This window comes from Impatiens glandulifera, chromosome 6 (genome assembly GCF_907164915.1).
Source record: "Impatiens glandulifera chromosome 6, dImpGla2.1, whole genome shotgun sequence".
NCBI classification, from domain to species: domain Eukaryota; kingdom Viridiplantae; phylum Streptophyta; class Magnoliopsida; order Ericales; family Balsaminaceae; genus Impatiens; species Impatiens glandulifera.
Genome location: NC_061867.1, coordinates 19,919,174 through 19,941,363, shown reverse-complemented (window position 1 = coordinate 19,941,363; position 22,190 = coordinate 19,919,174). Strand labels below are relative to the sequence as shown.

General features: G+C 28.5%; 1 protein-coding gene across 1 annotated transcript; it reads right to left on the bottom strand.

Annotated features, from left to right (window-relative positions):
• Positions 1-13,137: 13,137 nt before the first annotated feature.
• On the bottom strand, positions 13,138-14,360 carry LOC124944028 (probable BOI-related E3 ubiquitin-protein ligase 3). Its single transcript, XM_047484486.1, has 2 exons — positions 13,841-14,360; positions 13,138-13,769 (listed from the first exon to the last, which is right to left on the bottom strand). Exons 1-2 carry the CDS (start codon positions 14,105-14,107, stop codon positions 13,257-13,259), a joined length of 780 nt encoding a protein of 259 aa, XP_047340442.1. The 5' UTR covers positions 14,108-14,360; the 3' UTR covers positions 13,138-13,256.
• Between the last annotated feature and the right edge of the window lie 7,830 nt (positions 14,361-22,190).

Here is a 22,190-nt window from a genome sequence, read left to right as displayed (position 1 = left end):
TAACGCAATTAAATTTTTTATTGGCCTAACAACTATGTTTCCACTTATGGGTATGCAAAATTTTGAAAATATATTTGAAGTATAAATTTATAAAATTTACTGCAAATATTATTGCGAGAAATTTATGAATGATTATTTTTAATAGGGCTAGCAACTAAGTTTGCACCGATAGGTTTAAAAAAATTTGAAATTATATTCTAAGTAATTTTTATAACTTAATGCAAGTTTTATTGCGAACAAATTATGAATAATTATTTTTAATAGGCATAGCGATTACGTTTGCACTGACGTGTTTGAAAATAACTGACAAGTAGAAATTTAAATAAATTACTGCAAATCCAATTTCGAACAGATTTGAATATTTTAAAAGATATTTTTAAATACTAGTGTAATATATTTTGCAATGTACTCTATAATAGTACTGCATATCTAGTTGCAAAGAGATTATTTTTTGTTTATTGCAATATATAGTATAAATGTAATTAACAAACCATCATAGTTATTTCATATTTATATTTGCAACCATAACAGCCTTAGGTGTATATTATTTGATGGTTAATGGAAATATAAGTTATTGCTAAATATTTTGCAAACATTGAAGCTTAAATTTTTTTGCGAGAATATTTGCATCGTTATTCGTTTTTTGTATTAAGATAATAGTTACAGCCTTATATTTATAAAATTTTCAAAAAAATATTATATTTAACCGAGAGCAGTAGTTATCTCTCGCGAATATATAACAAGGTCACCAAGGGCAGTAGTTATCTCTCGCTGATAGAGTATATTTCTGAGGGCCCTTGAAGTCAGTTCTCGGTGAATAATTTATTTACGAGGGCCTACCTTACGCCCTCTATGACTATTTAATTTACCGCTTCCTTCTTTCTTTTTCTTTTTCTTTCTCTCTCTTTCGCTTCTATATCAGCTTCCTTCCTTTTTTTTCTTCTTCTTGTGACGTCGATCCCCAATCTACAGCATCGAATCATCTCCAGATTTGCTTCTCCAATCAGCATTCTTAGGGTTTACAAACATATTACGTTGACGGTGTTGTCTTCTTAATCATCGCCATATTTGCTTCTCCAATCAGCAGCATCGAATCCCCAGATTCCACGATTCTAAATCGGACGTTTCTACTTAATGGATCTGTACAATCCTAACTCACGGCACATCCTAGATCTCCGTCTAGAACTAGGTATTGTTCTGTTCCACTCACTCATGTCTCCATTCGATCGTATTTCTTCTATTTTTTTTATTTACGTTTGGATCTCTTTGATGGAAGCAGATAAGCATAGTTACATCCACTTAGGGTTTTACAATCGGTTTCTAAACTGCGAGATCACGGTTATGCTTGCATCTTCCTTTTTCTTTTTTCTTTTTATTCTGGAAGTAGTTTAGGCTTCGATGAGATACAAATCTTCTTAAAATGTATCATGTATTCATAATTTGAATTTGGAAGAAATATCATTATCTAATTTCAGCTCCAGTAGTTCTGATGATATATTTATGCCTGCAATCGGAAAATATTGGATATAATTGGTGTATTGCTTGATGAGAATTTAGATTCTAATTGATTGTTGTTCATCCAATAAGTCATCTTAATGAATCTCTTCATCGATTTCGTGATCCTATTGGATGACTTTTCATGTCGTTTCTGTTTTTAATAGTGGAACTCATTAAGACCACAGGTCCTAATTCATTCTCTCCTCCTTGTTTTTACTATAGAAGAAGGGATGGCAATGGGGCGATTCGGTTCGGTGAATGACAATACCATCTCTGCCCCGAATTTACCCACCCCGCCCCGATCCCTGCCCCGATTCCCAACTTAGTTTTTAAATATAAACCATCCATGTCCCGATCGGGGACGGGGTTTCCCTGTGGTGCACCGAAACCGAATAACAATTTAAATTTAAAATATAAATAATAAAATAAAATAATTCATATATTTAGTGTTATAAATTATCAAAATATTAAATATCAAACAAAAACAACATTCAATAATAATAATTTTAAAGTATTTAATACCAAAACAAATAAACTTCAATAATAATAATGTTTCAAAATATAACATAAACTCTAATGGACTAAATCTTCATTCTTCGTCTTCAATGATTAGGATCACATTCTGTATTAATAAAAAAAATATTAATAAATAAAATGAAGTATTATTATATATTTAATTATACATATTCAATAAAAAAAAAAAATTTAACCTTCTTCTTTTTCTCATATTCATCAACTCTTACTACTTTCAAAAACGACATAATAGGCTAGTACCATATTCAATTGGCACTAATAACATTAGATTCTACATTCATAAAAAAAAATATTAATGAATAACAAGACAAAACAATTTTCTTGATTAATAACATCATAAGAATTCATAACCTCTTTCTTCATCCTCGACTTTAACATCTTCATCATCAACATCTAATAAAAATAAAGAATAATATATTAAATTTATTAATAGGATAAAAAGTTTAAAAACAAATCAATAAATAATAGAAAAAGAAAATTATCGGGGACACAAATATTATACAAATTAAATAATAGCGGTCTAAACTAATTGTTTATAATGGAAATAAAATAACTAAACTAACCTGAAATCGAAAATATCGTCATCTCTCGAAGATGTAACAAATATTATGAAAGACAAAGACAGAGATAGAAAAAACTCTACAGAAAAGATGTGATGTCGTATTGTTTATATTAATTAGTAAGAAAATAGTAAAATAATATACAAAATAATATTAACAAAGAGTTCAACTAACCTTCAACCTGAAATATTCTCAAGATTTAAGATAGAATCATGTGTGTAGAAAAAGAAGATGATTATAATAAATCATAAAGAGAGAGAAATGATAATGAGGAAGATGAGAGGAAGATGAAGAGGTAAAAAGTAAAAGATAAATTAGAGATAGCGTCTAGAGGAAAAGAAGATAAAGAAGTTTTGAATGAAAAGAGAAAAGTAATGATGACATTAAATAATGATTTCATTAATTAATATATTTTCATTAAATAAATATAATTATATTTTATAGGTTCGGTTCGGGAATCGATTCGGTGAATGTAAATACCATCCCCGCTCTGAACCCCAGTCAACATATTTCGGGTTTTCCCCGATCCGCCCCGATCCCTTGTCAAAGCGGGGAAAAACCATACCAATCGGTTCGGTTCGGCTCGATTTCAGCGAGGAGGTTTTAAATTGCCACCCCTACATAGAAGTGTTGAGCAATCATATATCAATGAGTTGATATATTGTTCACTGTAACTTCAGCATCTTGGTGCTAATACAGAAACTATTACCATATTTCATGGATTTCTTCGTAATTGTCGAATTTATTTTTTGTGTTTGTGATGTACCAGGATATGCAAGACATGGGAAATTGCCATGACAACTTACTTTCTGCAGCTGTTGTAGCCACAAATAGTACTTATGACACTTATTATACTTCGAAGCTATCTGTAATTCCACGTTATATTTTTTTTTGTGAAGACTCGAACTCATGATCATGAGTACATGAGTTTCTACACTCTATCACTTAGATTTCAGTCTCCACGGTTATGTTACAAACCATGGTTTTTGAAGATAGAATATGTGCATGCATGTGAAACCATTCAATGGTTCTCCTGCCGAGTTCTTCTTAATACTACTAGTACATCCAATTATTTAAATGGCATAAATATTTTTATTGATGAACTATTTGAATTTTTTTATTTCAGAACTTTCAGTGTCATTGCAAGACATTGGTGCCTGTTTTGTGGAGAAAGATGCATTGGATAATGACGATGAAAGTTGTACGATGCCATTCTGTACTCCTTACTAGACTCGTTTTCTCTAGTTGTTGTTACTAATATGTATCATTCTTTTTTCATAATCCTTTTGTTTTGTCAAATTTTACAAAAGTTTTGTTGACTATTTGATAAATCCTTCTGTTCTAATTAACATTGTTAGTTTAATTTATCAATTTGATGGTTCTACTTCTTTAGCTTGATTGTCATCTCTCTTGATGACTATCTGATACCTAGTGATGTTGCTGATGTTTTGATCAATTTAATATGATAATTTATCTTTTGGTTTTCCAGAATTATCTTTTTGGAGCTTTCAAACCGGCATGTAATATTTCCATTACATTTTCAGATGAAAAAACTCAGAAAAAGGTTGGTCGATTTTAGCTCAGCATTTTGATATAATACAGTCTGTGCTGGTTACAATTTCTCTAAAACTTTGTTGATCTGCTGAATTGTTGTGGTTTTATGTTTTTGTGTTTGTGCAAGTTAGCATGTAAGAATATGATCTCCACTGTTTCAACTTTATCACCTCATTAGTTGTTCAGTTTCTCTTGTTGCATTATGATGTAAGCAAGTAGTAATAAGTGAAGGAAAGATAAGTAGGAAACAAATCCAGCCTAATGAGAGTTGTCTTGAAATTAGTGAAGTGGTTGTTCATAGAACGGTTTATGGTTTCTTTAGCTGGGCATGATTTATTTGTGTGCTTAATGTTGATTTTTTTTTTTCTTTCAAGCAGAACTGGTGGATTTTATCTATATTTTTTTGTTAAAAATATCCAAAGATGCATTTAGAAAGTGTTGAGAATGTACAGTAATAAGGTTACAATGTTACATTAATATAACTTTAGCTAATTTGTAAACTCTTACCGTCTGAAAATAACTTTTTAGTTGTCATAACTTGATTTTTGATATGACTGAGTTTTCTATATCCACTTCAGCCGACGATCTTTCATCGAACGGCTTTAAATCCAAGAAGACCAAAGCTATCCAACTATGTGATTTTAGGTACATCTTCAGATTAATACATGATTGACTTCGAAAAAAGAACAGTTGGAGTCTCTTGAGACACAAAGACAAATGACAAGACAAAGAGAATAATTCCAGAACCAGCTGGCAGCATTTATGGCGAGATATCCTCCACCTCTAGATCAGTCGATCTGTATATGATATATTATATAGACTTGTTTTTATTTTTTAATACTTTGATCGTTATATTGGATGATTGGGATTTTGGTTTATTAGATAATTTTATTTCTTAGATGAATTGAGATTTATGTTTATTGGATGATTGTATTTTTGGGATTTTGGTATATATATGAAATTCAGTATTTTTAACTTATATATTATTTATGTCTGAAATTTATTGGTTTAAATAGGTAATTATTCAATTTAAAATAGTTTTATTTTAAAAAAATATCATCATAGCCGAGAGCAATAGGCTTCTGCACTTGGTAAAAATAAACAATCTTCACCGAGAGCCTTTGTTTGCCCTCACAAATACTCTCTTCTTTTCACCGAGAGCCTTTGATTTTCTTCACAAATACTCTATTCTTTTCACCAAGGGCCTTTGATTGCCCTCGCAAATACTCATTTCTTTTCACCGAGACACTTTGAGAGCATTTATCGCCCTCGGTGAAGACTATCACCGAAGGCATTTGAGTTTTCTTCGAGAGTTTTTACTCTCCTTAATAATCAATTTTTTACTAGTGTATATTTTGTAAATTATATTTCCGGATTTTATCTTACGGAAAAATATATCATTATTGTAATAATTGATGCAATATTTGAAATGGTGAATTATTATTTGGTTGCAATGTAAAATGAAATTTTTAAAAATTAGCATTAATAAATTATTTGTTACAGAAAAACGTTTCATTTTGACCATTTTTTTTTAGTGATATTAATAAATGGTTGAAAATTTTATTTCATATATTTTCAGAAATTGACTCATTAAGGATTAAGAATGAAGAGTTTCAAGACCAAACAAACATCATCATTACGGATTTAGAATTATTTTAATAATTTGATATAATTGTTATGTTGGTTAAACTCTTTCACTAATTCTAAAAAATATTAACATATGATATATTTCAATTCATAAAACTTTATTCAACGATCTTACCATAAAATTCTACCAATTCAAGACCATTCAATAAATAAATTGTAGAATGCACATCTATTTTCAACATAGAAATTTGTAGTATTTATTATCTAAAATAATTTTCCTAGAGAAATAAAAGTGTTATGACGTGGTCTCTTTTTCAACATATAAGTAAGTAAAACTGTATGCATGTGACCCTCTTTGAACTATTCCAATTTTATTTTTTTATAATCAAAGATGACGTGCTAGCTAGATAGCTTTAAATTAACATTGGTAAGCTTCATGCTTACAAACTGCCTAATGAAAGCAATCACATTGCTTGTCTTTTCTTTCTTATTTTCAACCAAGGATGGAATATTTATATACCCTTTTTCTCAGTTATACATTTATTTTATTATAAAATAGTGAAAATGTTGATTAATAATTGAACTCATTATCAAATAATTAATATGACTAGAGTTTTGAAAGTTCATGTCTTATAGATTATTTTTAAAATTTTTTTAATGAACCGCTTCAAGTTTGAAAGATGGGTCAACCCTAACCCAACAACCTGATTGGTTGGGTGTGTTTACAGGTTATGTGATTAATCCATATCGATTAGTCGAACTTAGAAATAAAAGCGAAACCAGCGTTTTAAAATATAATAATTTAATGAAATTCAAATTATTGTGATTTTATAATTCTCAATTTTGTTATTCTTAAGTTTTATATTGTAATTATGTTATCTATTTTATTCAAACAAAACATCTTTATACAATAAATATTTTTTATAAATTTTAAAAAAAAAGTTAAAATTTCGAACAAATATTTTTTTTTTAAAATTTTAGAAGTTAACATATTTAACCAATATATTTATTTTCTTAATGAGAATCTAGCTCAAGCTCAGACAAAACTCTTGACACTTGAATTATCTAAAATATTTTATGAGACCATTGAATTATAATATATATTCAAATTATTTTTAATAATAGAATTGAAATAAAATTTTATATTTTTTTCAAATATAAGAATTAGATTAAAACTAAATATTAATTCACGTGAAATTAGAATAAAATTCAAATGTAAATTATAATTCCAATTCCCTTAAAAAAAAAAAAAATTATAGGCGATCAGTTATTTTATGTCATTACTTACTAGAATAGTTAGAGATTGGTTATTCTTAACAGTTTGATTTCCTTATTTATCTCAACAAGTAATTAATAGTATATATAGATAGACTAATGATCATTTTAATTTTAATTAATAGATTCATTCAATAAAACATCAATCTAATATATTTTTTTAACAACTCAATCAAATAGTATTTATTCATTTATCACTTTCTTAACACAATCAATTCAAAATCCATACTTAAATCTACTCGATATCTCAAAGTATTGTACCATTGTTCTCTTTCTTTTGATTTATTAATTGGGATGGGTAGTTAATATTAAATTAATATATTTTATAATTTAAATTGAATTCATTTGACTAGAATAATTTATAAATAACGAGTCAAAATTTCTCATATGAAAAAAAAAACTTGGATCATAGCATTATGTTGACCATTTCAAAAAAAAAAAAAAACTATATATTATATAAACTGTTATATATAATTATATGACATTTCTTGATGTCACATGTATGTTGAGTTTGTAATTAATATGCCATGTTTGAAATACAAATTTTGAATAATGTAGCATTATTCAATAACAAAGGAGAAATACTTTTTTTTGTATGGAAAAACCTTCCTAAATTTATTTACTTTGCTTACCTCGCACTCGCACTCGAGAAAAGAGTAATCGGTTTCAATACGCTCCAATTAGACCAAATTGAATGTGTGAATCAGTTTTTTCCCGATTTAATTGAACATGTATTAACTAACATCGAACCTTTTGCAACTTGATTGAATAAAATTAACTCGATTGTAGTAATAAATAAATAAATAAAAGAATAGTGATGAATTGAATTGGTGGAGCGTAAAGTCGGTTGGAGATAATGCATTCATCCAATTCACATATTGTTTTTTATGAAAGCTATAATTCATATAGTGATAGCTGAGTCTTTGTCATGTCATTATCAACTTTCTACTCCATTTTTTTTTATAACTTTACTTAGAAATAAGTTGAAGGATTCAAACCTAGTAAAAATTATATGAGCCATTTTTAAAATAAATAAAAGTGGAATCTTTTCATTAATTAATTCAATTATAATTGTGATTATTGTCACATTTAGCATAGAGAAAACTGAATTACAAACAAACAAACAAGTCAGAATATCAGTTATCCTATATTAATCAAAAAATGAAAATTTGTGGTGACAGAGAGCTCAAAATTTTTATTTTAATAAATGATCTAAATATGAATATTCGAATTCAGTATTATATATAAGAGATTTAGTTTTTACATGACAAGAATGAAGAATCATAGTCTTGTTTGATTATTAGATGAGGATACTTCTCTCGGAGATATATTTTGCCTAGTGACGACCAAAGTGGGTAGTTGATTTGGGAACAAACTCAGCCTGTTTTCGAGTAAATTGAACTCAAATCAATAGTGAATAATGCATATTTCTTAGCGAAGTATAATAAATACTCATTTAATTTAACGATAGAACTTAAAAAATTATGTCAATAATAGTATGAGTTCAAATTTTTATGACAGATAACCATTCTTTTAGTTGAAAAAAAAAATAGTAAGAAATTTTTAAAAATTTGATTTATCAGATGCTATACATTCCTTAACCAACTTCATCTTCTTATTCCGATGGAGTTTACTTTCATTTAAAGGTAAAAAACGCTTGATAAATTGTAATGTACCGAGAGCAAACAATTGTAAGAAGTACCTATAAAAGGTATTTATAGTTTATTAGCATCACTCTTATAGAGATTTCATACACCATCTTGTCGCGATTCAAAACTTCCCGGTTATGATTCTAGAAATTACCTACATAACATTTTGTTCCCGCAGGATTCAATATGTGCTCTCTGTGACACTTTCGTAAAAATTAGATCAACATATATGTGCTCTATGTGACACTTTCTTACCATCAGATCGACTCTGATACCACTTGTAACGTCCTAAACCTGGGTACCATTACTCAAAAAAAAAATAGACTACAAATACTCAATGTAAATCCCTGTTTCAACCCAACCCAAACTCAAAATTTATAAATAGCATATCTATAGTCTATAAGTCTCACCTTATAATGTGAGTTTTTATCAATGTATGACATGAATAAATAAAATATATTTTGTCATAACTAATTATAATTCAGTTCATTAAAATTTTGTCTTAGATTCTTCTTCTCCACTACGTCTCTTCTTGCACATTGACTGATTCAAGAGCTTGTTTGATCTTGAGTATTTCAGGATTTTTATGAGTTCTTGAGACTTGGATAAAAAATTGTAGATTATTTGAAAACATTTTTAAGATAAAATGTTAAAAAAATATATATATTTTTTTAAAATTAAACTTTATTAAAAATAAAATAAATATATTTTAATTAATAAATTAAATGATTAAATAGTTATAATTTATTGTAAAAATTAATCGATTACATTATTGTCCTCTATCACTTATATGGATAAGAAGGTGATAGATTGATTTTTTGAAAAAATCCAAAAGAAAAAAAAACAAACAAAATCAAGTATATCAAACAAGTTCAATAACAAACAAGAATTAAAGTTATGAGATGGAATCCATTAGTATTTAAACCTTTTTTTCTCATATATTTTTTATATTTATTCCAAGAGCTATTTCATTATAAATTTATTGAAATAAATATGAATTATTTAGAAAAGGTTGATTGCGGATAATTTAAAAAATATGAGTATTTTTTTTTAAAAAAAATATTAATATATAATGATCAAATAAATTTTAATTTTTTAAATAAAAATTATTTTAGATAACAAATTAATAATGTGATTGATAAGAGATTAAAAAAAATTATGTTTGAATTAAAAAAAATACGGAACACTCTCTTAGAGTATTTAAATAGTCTGGTACAAATCAATCATTATTTTATTGATTTTTTATCAATTAAATTATTTAATTCATTCATTAAAATATATAAAATAACTCTCTTTACCATTAAAAAAAACTATTTTTTTCAAAAATTTAACACACATTGTTTTCAAATAAGCATTGAATTCTGTGTTTTAAATGAGAAAGCAAAAGAAAACCTAGCTATTATAATAACCCTTTTGTGTATTGTCCTATTCCTTTGCAAGCTGCAACAATTAACCACATTCATGGCAGTTTGTGCTTTAATTTCTGCAGTGTCCTTCTGATCCTTTTATAACCACCTTCAAATTTGCAGTCTTTGTCTTGTAGCTATCTATACAATAATAATATGTAATTTGAAAATATTATCATACCACCCTTCAATCTTATATTATAATTTAAATCATCTAATTAGACTAATCATTTGATGAAAAGGTTATTTGACTTCATAAATAAAATCTCATAGATTTAAAATCACACCCAAGGGATAACAAATTAAAACTAGTGGTGAGTCGGGTCGTCAAACTTTCATCACATTCTTCTTCGGCTTCTTCACCGTGTTTATAATAAAATTAGGGATGGTGACAAATATTAAAATCGTCGATGGTTCTTGAATTGAGAAGTGATTTGTATGATCGGTGAGTTGGTTGGCTAATCGAAATTGAAAAATTTCAAGGGACAATTGATTCAAAGCCTTGTAGAGGAATTAAAGATTTTTGAGGTCATTTCTCATTATATTTTTTGAATTTCTTTAATTTTATCTAATTTGTGTTGCAATAAGTAGTTTTATGATTATTGTTAATTTGGATTAAATATAAATTAATCACTTATAAATATTTATATGTTGTTTTTAGAACGATAACAAATTGACATATTTAGATGATAAATAACAAATTAAATTATGACTTTTAATTAATGTTGTAGTCTAGAAATAAGTATTACAAATTGAAATACATGCAATATGTACATTTGTTGGAATCAATATGTAAGCTATGAATTTTAAATGATGAAATGGCCTTAGATTTTAAATATATTGAAATAATAAGATATTTTATTATTATTTTAGTTTGCTATTAAAAATAAATTAAATATAATTAAAAAATTAAAAATAATAATAAAGTCATGTTAACTTTTTAAAGTTTTTCCCAAAAAAAAACTTTTCAAAGTTATTGAATGACATGTTATTTTACTATATAATAATAAGATGAGTTCAAAAAATATAATTTTTCATTTTTTTAACTTATTTATTTATTTATTTATTTCTCACTTATCCTATCAAATTCTCTCACGTAACTTTACCATTTAAATTATTAATTCAAATATATATTATTATTTTTAAATATTTCATTAAACATTAATAATTTTATATTTATTCACTTTATAATCTTACTTTTTATAATTCCAAAATAATTAATAACTCAATGAGCTCAACAAACATTTAGTAAACTATTAAATTTAAATATACTAATTATTTAAAATATTAGAAAAAATATTTAAATATATTTATACATAAATAATATCTCAACAAAATATCATGATTGATTAAAAAAAATTAAAGAATTTATTATTATTTTTTTATTTTAGAAAAATAGCATAAATTCTGTATTTTTATAAAAAAATATACTTTAAGAAGAAAATAAAATTATTAAAATGGAATGAAATTAAGTAGTTTTTTTTATAAATAAAAAAATCTCTTTATAATAGGACAGGTTCATTATGGATTATTTAAAAATTTAATAGAAAATAAAATAATGATAGGGAATTTTATTTTTGGTAAAAGATTTAAAATATTAATATATATAATTAAAATAATAATTATAATTTAAAATAAAATAAAAATATTATAGTAAATAAATTAAATAATATGATAAATAAGAGTGAATAAAATAATATTTAATTTGTGTGAATGGTTAAAATAATTTAAAACTTAGTAAATATATATAAAATTATAGTTATTATTAACTTTTTATATCATGATTTTATATTAAATATAATATATTTAATAAAGTAAATAGGAAGAAAGAAAAAAACATTGAAAAAGGACATGGACGTGGTAATTACGGGTAACACTGTTCGAGAAATCCGAGTCTTCCCACGAATTGGGTCCCACTTCAAATATTGTCGCGTACCTTGCTGACATGGTCCTCAATCTTGACAGTTACCTGCATTTAATTATCACATTTTCAAAAAAAAACTCTTTTTATTTATTATTTATTTCACTCAAAATTTAACTCCATTTAAAGTAATTATTTATAGGAAATTTGACCATATTATTAACCCACGCAAATAAATTAGGATTTCCTAATATTTTAAATCATTTATTTGTGACTAAATATGATTTTAAAAATATATATATGATTCCATTAATTGTTTGATTTTAATGTGATTAATTATTTAGACACTTACCTATTTCATTAACTAAGTAAATTTTAAATAAGAAATATGTTATAGGTAAAGTCAATTTAGATTTTTTTTTATTTTTTTTTTACATTTATCAGATTTAGTGCAAAATGACCATTAAACTTAGATATTTTTTTTACTGTGGGTTGTTGTTTCATTTCATTTACGTGACCCTCACCAATAATGTGAAATCATTAAATTATTACATTTAAATAAATAAATAAATAAATAAAATTTGTGGGATTTCATCTTTTTATTGATCTTTTTACAAACACACAAAAACAGTGGTATGAACACGTGGGTCTTTCCATTCCAATTTGAATCTTTTAATTTATTTGAATAAACATAGTTATTTGTAAATGTTTATAAGTTTGTTCATTATAGATTTTATTTTAATTTTTCCAAAATTAACTTTTAAATGAATCTATTCTCACCAATTAAATCACTCATTTTATTAATTAAAATACTAAAATACCTTTTATTTTAAATTATTATTTTATATTTTATTTATAAATATCAATACACTTTTAGTATTTTTTACCTAAAATAATCATTACCTTCTCAAAATCATCACCCAATCATTCAATTTTTTTCTCTCTTAATTTTTTTAAAAAACCCATAAACAAGGCCTAAATTTAAATATTATTAGTATTTAATATATTTTAAAATACTATAAAAATGTGAATTGATAATTTGAGTGAAACTAAATATAAATCATTTTAACCATATATAAAATAATTTGTTTATTAAACAAAACACATTCTTTCCTTATTAAAAATATTTAAATACTTTTTCTCTTATATAACAAAGAAGATCTAGATTTTTATAGAAAAAAGTTTAAAATTACTAAATAATCTGAAATGCCATCTAGATAAAATAGTCAAAATTTTAAACTTATTTATTACATCTAGTTAAAAAAGAGATAAAAAGAGATAAAAATAAAAATAAATTATTTAATACTAGATCTATAAAAGTTATTTTCTTCCATTACTGCAAATTAATATGAACGCTAGCGGTTTTGTTGCATTCACAAATGGGGCAAGTATAAACCGACGACCCGCAAATTCTACAAAGACAAAGATGCCTACACGGTAAAAGCAAAATCGACGCCTCCGCCGTACCACAGCTCCGGCAAAGTCTATCAACTCCGATCACCGGAATTTCATCATTGTTATTACTTCCGCAACAAGAAACTACGTCGTCGTCGCCGGAACCGGCTCCGGCGCCGGAGCGGTTCTTGACTTGAACTAGTACTTGTTCAAGATTGTTTCTCAGAGCGTTTGCTGTTGCTTCATTATTCTGTGCTAAATCTCTCCATAACTGATTCTCGATGCAGAGAGATTTCACTTTATCTTCTAGAGTAGAATTATGATTTATAATATTGGATATCTCATCGTCTTTCAATTTCAATTTCTTCATGATTCCTTGTTCTATTGCATTGATAATTCCTCTGACGTCCCTGTTTCTTCTCTCGGTAATTTCATATTTCATTTTCTCTGCCTGAGAAATCATAATAAGAATCAATTTAAAATCAGTAATCTCAAGTTAATGCATTATTGTTATAGACTTACATGTTGATACACTAATTGATCAATCTCTAGTTGATGCTGTTGTTCGATCTGTGAAAAAACGAAAGAACTGCTGTGATTGTACGATGGAGATGGATCAGTAACCAGATCTCTAGAACGCTTTCTAGAACCACTATTATCCGTAATCGTCGGTGCGGCATTAGAAGGTGTGAAGATTGGAAACGGTGTACTAGTCGTGATTCCGGATTGTTGATGTATATAACCGTTGTTAAAGTCTGTTCGATTGCCTTGAACATTGAGACCTATCATTTTAACCTGAGAAATCGATCAGAATCGTTCAATCGACGATCCGATCAGTTCGAGAAACGATTAACGAAGAAGAATAGAGAGAGAGAGATGAATCAAACCTGTTGGCGATGAGATGAATGAAGATTCTTCTTGAACGGTTTCCTCGAGTGAAGCAGAAGCATGCAGTTGGAACAGTGAAAACGCTTTATAATTCAGAGCGTGTGGGGTTAGAGAGAGAAAAAGTGACTGTAAAAGTTTGTTTTAGAGAGAGAAGTGAAGACTGAGAATTCTTTATAAAGAATGAAGATGATGAAAGGAAGGAAGGAGGGGAGAAGAAACGTGTGATTTCTTTACTTTTAAAATAATAATAATAATGGTCATATTTTTGTCCTTGTAATCAGTGATTCAATATTGGATAAACTTTTGTTTTATTTCCATTTTTTTTATTAATTTTACTCGGTTTTATAAATATTAGTTATTCCATTTAAAGGGAAATTTGACGAAATGACCCTAACAAAATGGTTAGATGCGTGAGTGATAAGCGTATAAATTAAATTGTGTGGATGATTATTTATTTTTTTTTATAAAAATATTATTTTTCGTGTAACATGAAATGGAGGATCGTCACGTGAAGGGAAGACATGTAAAAGTTTAGAATAATCGTGCCCTTCGCGTGACGATCATGCCTATTCGCGTGACGATCATGCTCTTTCGCGTGACAACCATGCCCTTTCGCGTGACGATCATGCCCTTCGCGTGACGATCATGCCCTTCGCGTAACGATCATGCCCCTTCGCGTGACGATCCTACTTTTCACGTGATGATCCTGCCCTTCGAGTGGGATGGGTAATTTCATTCGAACTTTTTGAAATGGTCATTTGTGCAATTTAATTTATACGTTAGTGACAAACGCATTTAAAACTATTTTGAGGGTCATTTTATCAAATTTCTCTAATTTAAGTTAATAATTTAAAATAAATAAAATATTTATTTTTCTACCATTTAGATAGCTTAATTAGTCAAGTAAATAAATATTTATTTTACTCTTTATTTCATTTAATTCAAATTAGTTATATATATAATTATATTTATCATAGAATTGTTAAATAAGGGTTCTTTATTGTGAGTAATTAGAACTTTGAATATTTTTATTAAACTTCATAATTTTAAGTTTGTTAGTGTTAAAATTATACAAAAGTAGTAAAAAATCAAACTAACTTAATTTGCTCAAATTTTGTAATTAAATTTTAATATTAATATTTTAATATTTTTTTAAATACTAAGTAAATAATAAATTAATTTTTTTAATAATTTTAACGTGATGAAGTATCAAAGTGTGTGAGATTTGAATGAATATATCTAAAATATTAATTGACTCTAAATAAGAAGTATTAATTTAACAATTGAGTCATATATATTTATTTATTATATTATAATAATTTTAAAAGTTATAATAAATTAAAATAAAAGGTTTAGGTAATTATATTATTGATTTTTGGGTAGATAAATTAAAGTTTTAAATTGAGAATATTTTTTGATTAATATTTGAAAAGAAAATTACATTTGAGCATAGATAGCAGATGTGCTCAATTTAACTAGTTTTATACCATATGTTAGTTTTTGAATATTTCAAAGTTAGATCTTTTTCCACTATTAATAGTTTGTTGTAGAATAATTCATGCTTGCAGGTTATTTTGTTTGTTTCTTTCGTTGATGAATTCAATTCAGAATAGGGAGTTTTTTTTAGATAAATTATTTTGTTGGAAGTATCAGCATGGGCTGTTTACCATATTTTTTTTTATTTGTGTTGTACTCATTTCGATTTTTAAATTTATATTTTTTAAATAATTTTGAACTTATAAAAATATTTTTTAAATCATATACCTACTTATTGATTAAAAAAATATTTTTTAAATTATGTACCGGCTTATTGATATTAGTAAATAATCTTGTATGTATCTATTATATCCCAAAATAATTTTAATAGGACCAATTTTAATAAATAAAATGTTACACATTAAATAAATAATAAGTTGATAAATATGTTTGTAACCCTAGAAAATACCTTTTCTTGGAAAATTTCTCTCAAAAATCTTTTGATAAAATTTTATTTAAAAGAGTGATATAAAATGTATTTTGATATTTATTATAACAATAATTAATTTTAAATAATTTTTTGAATTTAAAATAATTAAAGCACCATTTAATTAAAAGAAATTTGTATTTTAAATTAATTAAAAAATAATTAATTTAAAATATTATTTATTTGATAAAATTTATTCAATAATTTTTTTATATACGTATATAAATGTATATTTGTCCATAGATTCTTTTTAGTTTTTTGTTTGGTGATAATCGAAAAAAAGTTTTCGCATTATATCCTCCATACCTGTTAAAAAATGATCTCAACATTATAAAAATTTTGGCTTTTAAAAAAGCAGTCTTATTACATTTTATTTAACCAATTATTCTTCAAATCCTAAACATGCCAAATATTTTTTTGCATTTAAATAATATTTAAATTCTAGTACATGCGATTGATGTCGATGATTATCGAGAAATGTACATGAAATATTTGTTTAAGTCATTAGAATTAAAAAATAAATCCAAACAAGCCCTTTTCAAAATATTTTTTATGAAAATATCCTAAAAATATTTTGAAATTATTTTCTATTTTTTTTTGGAAAACAGCTAGTGTCATTTCATTAAAAAAACCCAAAAAAGGGGAAAAAATACAAAAGTTTAAGATCAGATCTAGACAATTTCTAGATTTGACAATGAAATAATAATTGATTACAGACAATAACAATAATCAATTAGAGCCTACAACGTTTTTACTTTTATTCTAATTGTGACATTCTCAAACGAAATATCCCATATCTAGCAGAACTTTCTATTCTCTTCATTCCTTTCGATTCCTCTCCAGGATTGAATGAGTGAATTTCCATCTGAAGTTATATCTCTCCAAATATCTTCAGCGGTTCTACTTCTTCCACTGTGAGTTCTTGAATTTTTTTCTTTCCAGATATTGTAGATTATTGTTCCAAAGTAGCATTTCAACATACTTATATAGAAGAATCTTCCTTTTGTTTTATTCTTCATCCACTCTTGGATTTCTTCCCATATTCCTGGAAAGTTGATGATGTTCATGTTTGCAGCAAACATCCTCCAGATTTGTATTACAAAAGAGCATTCCCCAAATAAATGGTTTATGCTTTCCTCAACTCCCGAACATAGAACACAGTTAATATCAGGAATGTTTATGTATTTTCGAATTCTGTCTTTTGTTGTCAACCTTTTCTTGTATACCAGTCAGAGAATAAATTGGTGACGATGAATAATCTTTGGAGACCATACCACATTATGCCAATCTACCTCATGTCCTCTTGTTCTAACCATTTCTCATGCCTTTCCTGTAATAAACTTTTCATTGCTTTCTGTTTTCCAGCATATTTCATCATTACTTTCATTGAGTTTCTTCTGCCTCATTAGGTTTAGGATTCTATCACCTTTTTGAATACGCCTCAAAAGTGAATCACATTTACCTTCATAGACGTTTCTAAATGAGTACTTGATGTATTCTCTTCTAACTTTGTTTCCTTGCATTTCTTCTTTGAATATAATGGGAATATTATCCAGCCAAGGATCATGCCAGAATAGTACCCCTCTTCCATGTCCAATTGTAGTTTTCACCATTTGAAAGGCATCTTTTCTTGTTTTAGGATTTTCTTCAATGACCATGCCATTCTTTCATTAATGCTTCGTGTCCACATACTCTGCTCTTCTTTCATAAATCTTGTATGCACCCATTTGACCCATAGGGAGTCCGCTTTTTGCTCCAACTCCCATAAGTTCTTGATGGTGAGGGCTTTGTTTCATTGAACACAACTTTTTATTCATAGTCCGTCTTCTTCTATGGGAGTGCAAACATCCTCCAATTTGACTTTTTTTCCTCATATGCCTTGTGTTCCCCAGATGTAGTCTCTCATGATTCTATCGAGTTCAGTCATTACTTTCTTTGGGATGACTATCTGTTGTGCCCAGTAGCCAATAATTTCAAAGATATCTCTTTTAACGAGTTCGATTCTACCTGCATAAGACAGTTTTTTCGTAGCCCAACCCAAGACAAAATTTCTAACATTTTCTACCAGTTGTCTGAAGCGATTGTATCAGAGTTGTTTTGATGACAGGGGTACTCCAAGGTATTTCACTAGTAGTTCACCTTCCTTGATCCCCATAATATTGAATATGTTTTTTTTCCTTTCTTCATTAACCCCTCCATAGAAAGTCTGACTTTTGTCCTCATTGATGTATAGACCTGGCGTGTTGACTGCAGAAAATGGTTTGGGGCTTCTATTTTACAAAAACCATTTTAAAATTAAAAATCCCAAACAAACGGACCCTAGGGTCGGTCCTCTCGATCACGGGCGTTAAACCCTCGGTCGGGTGTGAGAGATCCTTGGTCGAGGCTAAGACTTCTCAGTCGGATGCGGGGAGTCCTCGGTCACACACTGATCCCTTAGTCGGGTGAGAATGATCCTCTATCGGGTGCTAGAACTCCACGACCGAAGCTAGAATTCCTTGGTCGGGTGCGAAGAGTTCTCAGTCGAGGCTAGATTTCCTCAATCGGGTCTAGGGGAGTTCTCGGTCGGGGTTAAGAATCCTCAATAAAAAACCATGACGAGCTTGTTTTCTCGTTCAAAAATCAAGCCAAGGCTAAAAATCCCTCAATCGGGTGCGGGGTTTCTCGTTCGGGTGCAAGAGAGGGTTCAATTTTCTAGGTCGGAAATCGAACCCAATTGAATTCCTCGGTCGGATGCAAAGAACACAAAACTACAAGTTTGGTGATTTTGATTGGAGCCTTTGTTCTTCGATCTGAAGGGATGAGGAGCTTCGTCAGACCTCAAGAATCGTTTATAACATCTTCCCGATGCATCATTCGATCGGGATAATGATCCATTCGAATCGAATAGTTTTCAAGTAAAAATCGGGATTTCGATTTTTAGGATTTATTAGAGTGTAAGGAGTTTTCCAATAGCTTCCTTATACATCATAAGATCAAATGGAACCAAAATAAGAACATTGGCTGTTCGTTTTAACTGATTGAAGAACTATTTTTTTCCAAAATTTCGAAAATCTTGATTTTGAAGCAAGCATGATAAAAACCGATTGGAATTAATCTAAAATCATTCCTAACATCATTTAAAGGTGTTAGAAAAGTTTTCAAACTATAATCCGAGAGCTAGAGTTCTGAAATATGTCGATAGGTGCAAGAGATTGTTAGTACAAGATCCCGTTTAAACCCTAATTGTAGTTAGATATCCAAAAACCTATATGTCAATAGATACGTGAGATCATTTGTACACGATCCTGTTCTAACCCTAATTGTAGTTAGTTATCTAAACTCTATATATCGATAGGTGCGAGAGATTATTTGTGCACGATTCGGCTTACAACCCAAATTGTAGTTAGATATCTAAACCCTATCCGTCGATAAGTGTGAGAGATCGTTTGTACACAATTTCTCTAAACACCCTAATTATAGTTAGGTATCCAAAACTCTATTTTTCGATAGGTATGTGAGATCATTTGTACACGATCCTGTTTTAAACCCTAGTTTTAATTAGGTATCTAAACCTTATTTGTTGATAGATACAAAAAAATTATTCGTACACGATTCCGTTGTAAGCCTTGTTTGTTGACAAGCATATAGATCATTTGTAGATGACCCGTTAACAATCTTGTTTGTCGACAAGGACCTGAGATAATACGTACATGATCCGGTGAAAACCCTATTTGTCAATAGGTCAAGACATCATTAAAGAACGTAATTTTATTAAAGATATGTTGAGTTCGATGATTGGTGATACTTGGAAAAAGGCTTTTGCGCTATATCCTCCGTACCCGTTAAAGAACTGTCCTTACTTTATAAAATCTTGGCTTTTGAGTTTGAAAATTTGGTTTTAATATATTTTGTGTAACCAATTATTTTAGTCCTAGATATGTATAGGTTTTTCTTGTATTTAAAATTATAAACAATATTTAAATGTTAGTACATGCGATTGATGTCGATAATTATTGAGGAAAACACTTAAAAAATCAGTTTAAGGCATTATGATCTAAAAAAAAATTCAAACAGGCCTTTATCAAAATATTAATTTATAAAATATTTTTAAAAAAATTTGAAATCGTTTTCTATTTCTTTCGAATTTTTTTTGGGCTTCTAATTGTTAAAAATGCAATTTAAAATTAAAATTCCAAGCAAACAAACCCTTAGGTAGGTGTCCAGGTTGCGAACTAGTCGGATATAGTGGTCTGGAGCGGGTTTGGCCCCAAGTCATTGGGTTGGACACCCGGTCAACACGGAGGTTGGATTCCTTGGTCGCATGCGCTGGTCTTCAGTCGGATGTAGGGGATTCTCGGTCAAAAATCATGTCGGCCTTGTTTTCTCGGTAAAATATCAAGCATAGGCTGAAGTCCCTCGGTCGGGTGTAGGGGAGGGTTCAATTTTCTCGGTCGAAAATATAACTAGGCGAAATCCTCGGTTAGAAGCCAAGAACAACAAGTGCAGGTTATAAGATTTCGATTGGAACCTCCATTCTTCGATCTGAAGGGATGTAGAGCTTCATCTAACCTCAAAGATTATTTATAACATCATCTTGATGCATCATTCGATTGGGATGATGTCACATTCGATTTGAATAGTTCTTGAACAAAAATCGGGATTTTGTTTTTAAAGGTTTAATTGGGTATAAGGAGCTTAACAATAGCTTTCTTATACACATTAAGATCACGTAAAACCCAAACATGAACACTGGTGGTTCATTTTAACAAATTGAAGAACTTAAATATTTTTTATGAAATTTTGGTTTTTGATCAAACCTGATCGGGATTGTTTGAAAATGATCTGAACATATTCCTAACACCTTTAGAAATATATTAAGAAAGTTTTCGGGTCACTATTCTTGAGTTACAGAAACCTGATTTTGAAAATTTTGAAAATTAAATTTGATCTGAACATACTCCTAACAACTCTAGAAACTTGATTTCGATTTGGATCGATTGATTCAAATTAGTTTCAACAAAGAGCTTATAAATGATCTTATAATTATTTTCCAATCAAAAAATTGAACAATCAAGCAATATTCAAGACTGGTTGAACTGAATTGTGAAAAATTCAATTTGAATTACAACATGAACTGAAGCTTATTGTGAGTTAGAGAACACTCTTAAACTCTTTTAGAAGCTTTGTGTAAATCCAGAACCGAGCACTAAAGCTTTACACAGAACTTCAAAATTTTCAAGAAAAACTTGAAAATTTAATGGCGAATTTCTTTAAAGGTGGATTGAGGGATTGGGGCTTTTGACTTCGTGTTGGATGAAGAGGATTATTTATAACCTCCTTAAATCGGTTGAACAATCAAGTAGAGCGAATTTTAGACAAAAGGTCATTAATGGATTTTGTCTGTTCATCATTCCACTTGATCTTTTAGGTGATGATTGAACTTATGATCGTAGTTGAAATGATCACCAAGTTAGGGTGATCATTTCAGGTTTGAATCAGGCCATTTGGTGGAGTATCGATCGAGTTCCATCGTTGAAAAATCAAAGATTTCAGTCGATGTTGATCTAGTTTTTCGCGAGGAAGAAGACAAACTAGGGTTGAAAACGACGGCGTTTGCTTCTTCCGCGTTTGTGCAATGAGCGAGTCTTGAAACGACGTCGTTTTTTGCCAAAGCACGAACGCATGTGCGTTCCGTCAGCCCAGGGTGTTTCGTGTGCGTTTAGGCTAACAGTGTTGAGGTGCTCGTTAGTTGATTCGATGCTACGCGGACGCACCTTTCTTCTGTTGCAGTGGGCAACATGGTTCGCTATCATGCGTTGGATGAAGCCTCGGCGTTCATCCAATGGTTGTGTGGTCTGTTGTAACAATTTCTCTTATTTTCGAGATCACAGCCCTTTTCCAGTCTTGGATCTGGTTTGAAGTTGATTTTTTCAACTTTTTTTTTGACTTTATTCGAACCTACAAAATACACAAAAATACGTTTAATAGACATATAATTTATTTTGTCGTGCATATTTTGGGACTTTATAAGATAATTAA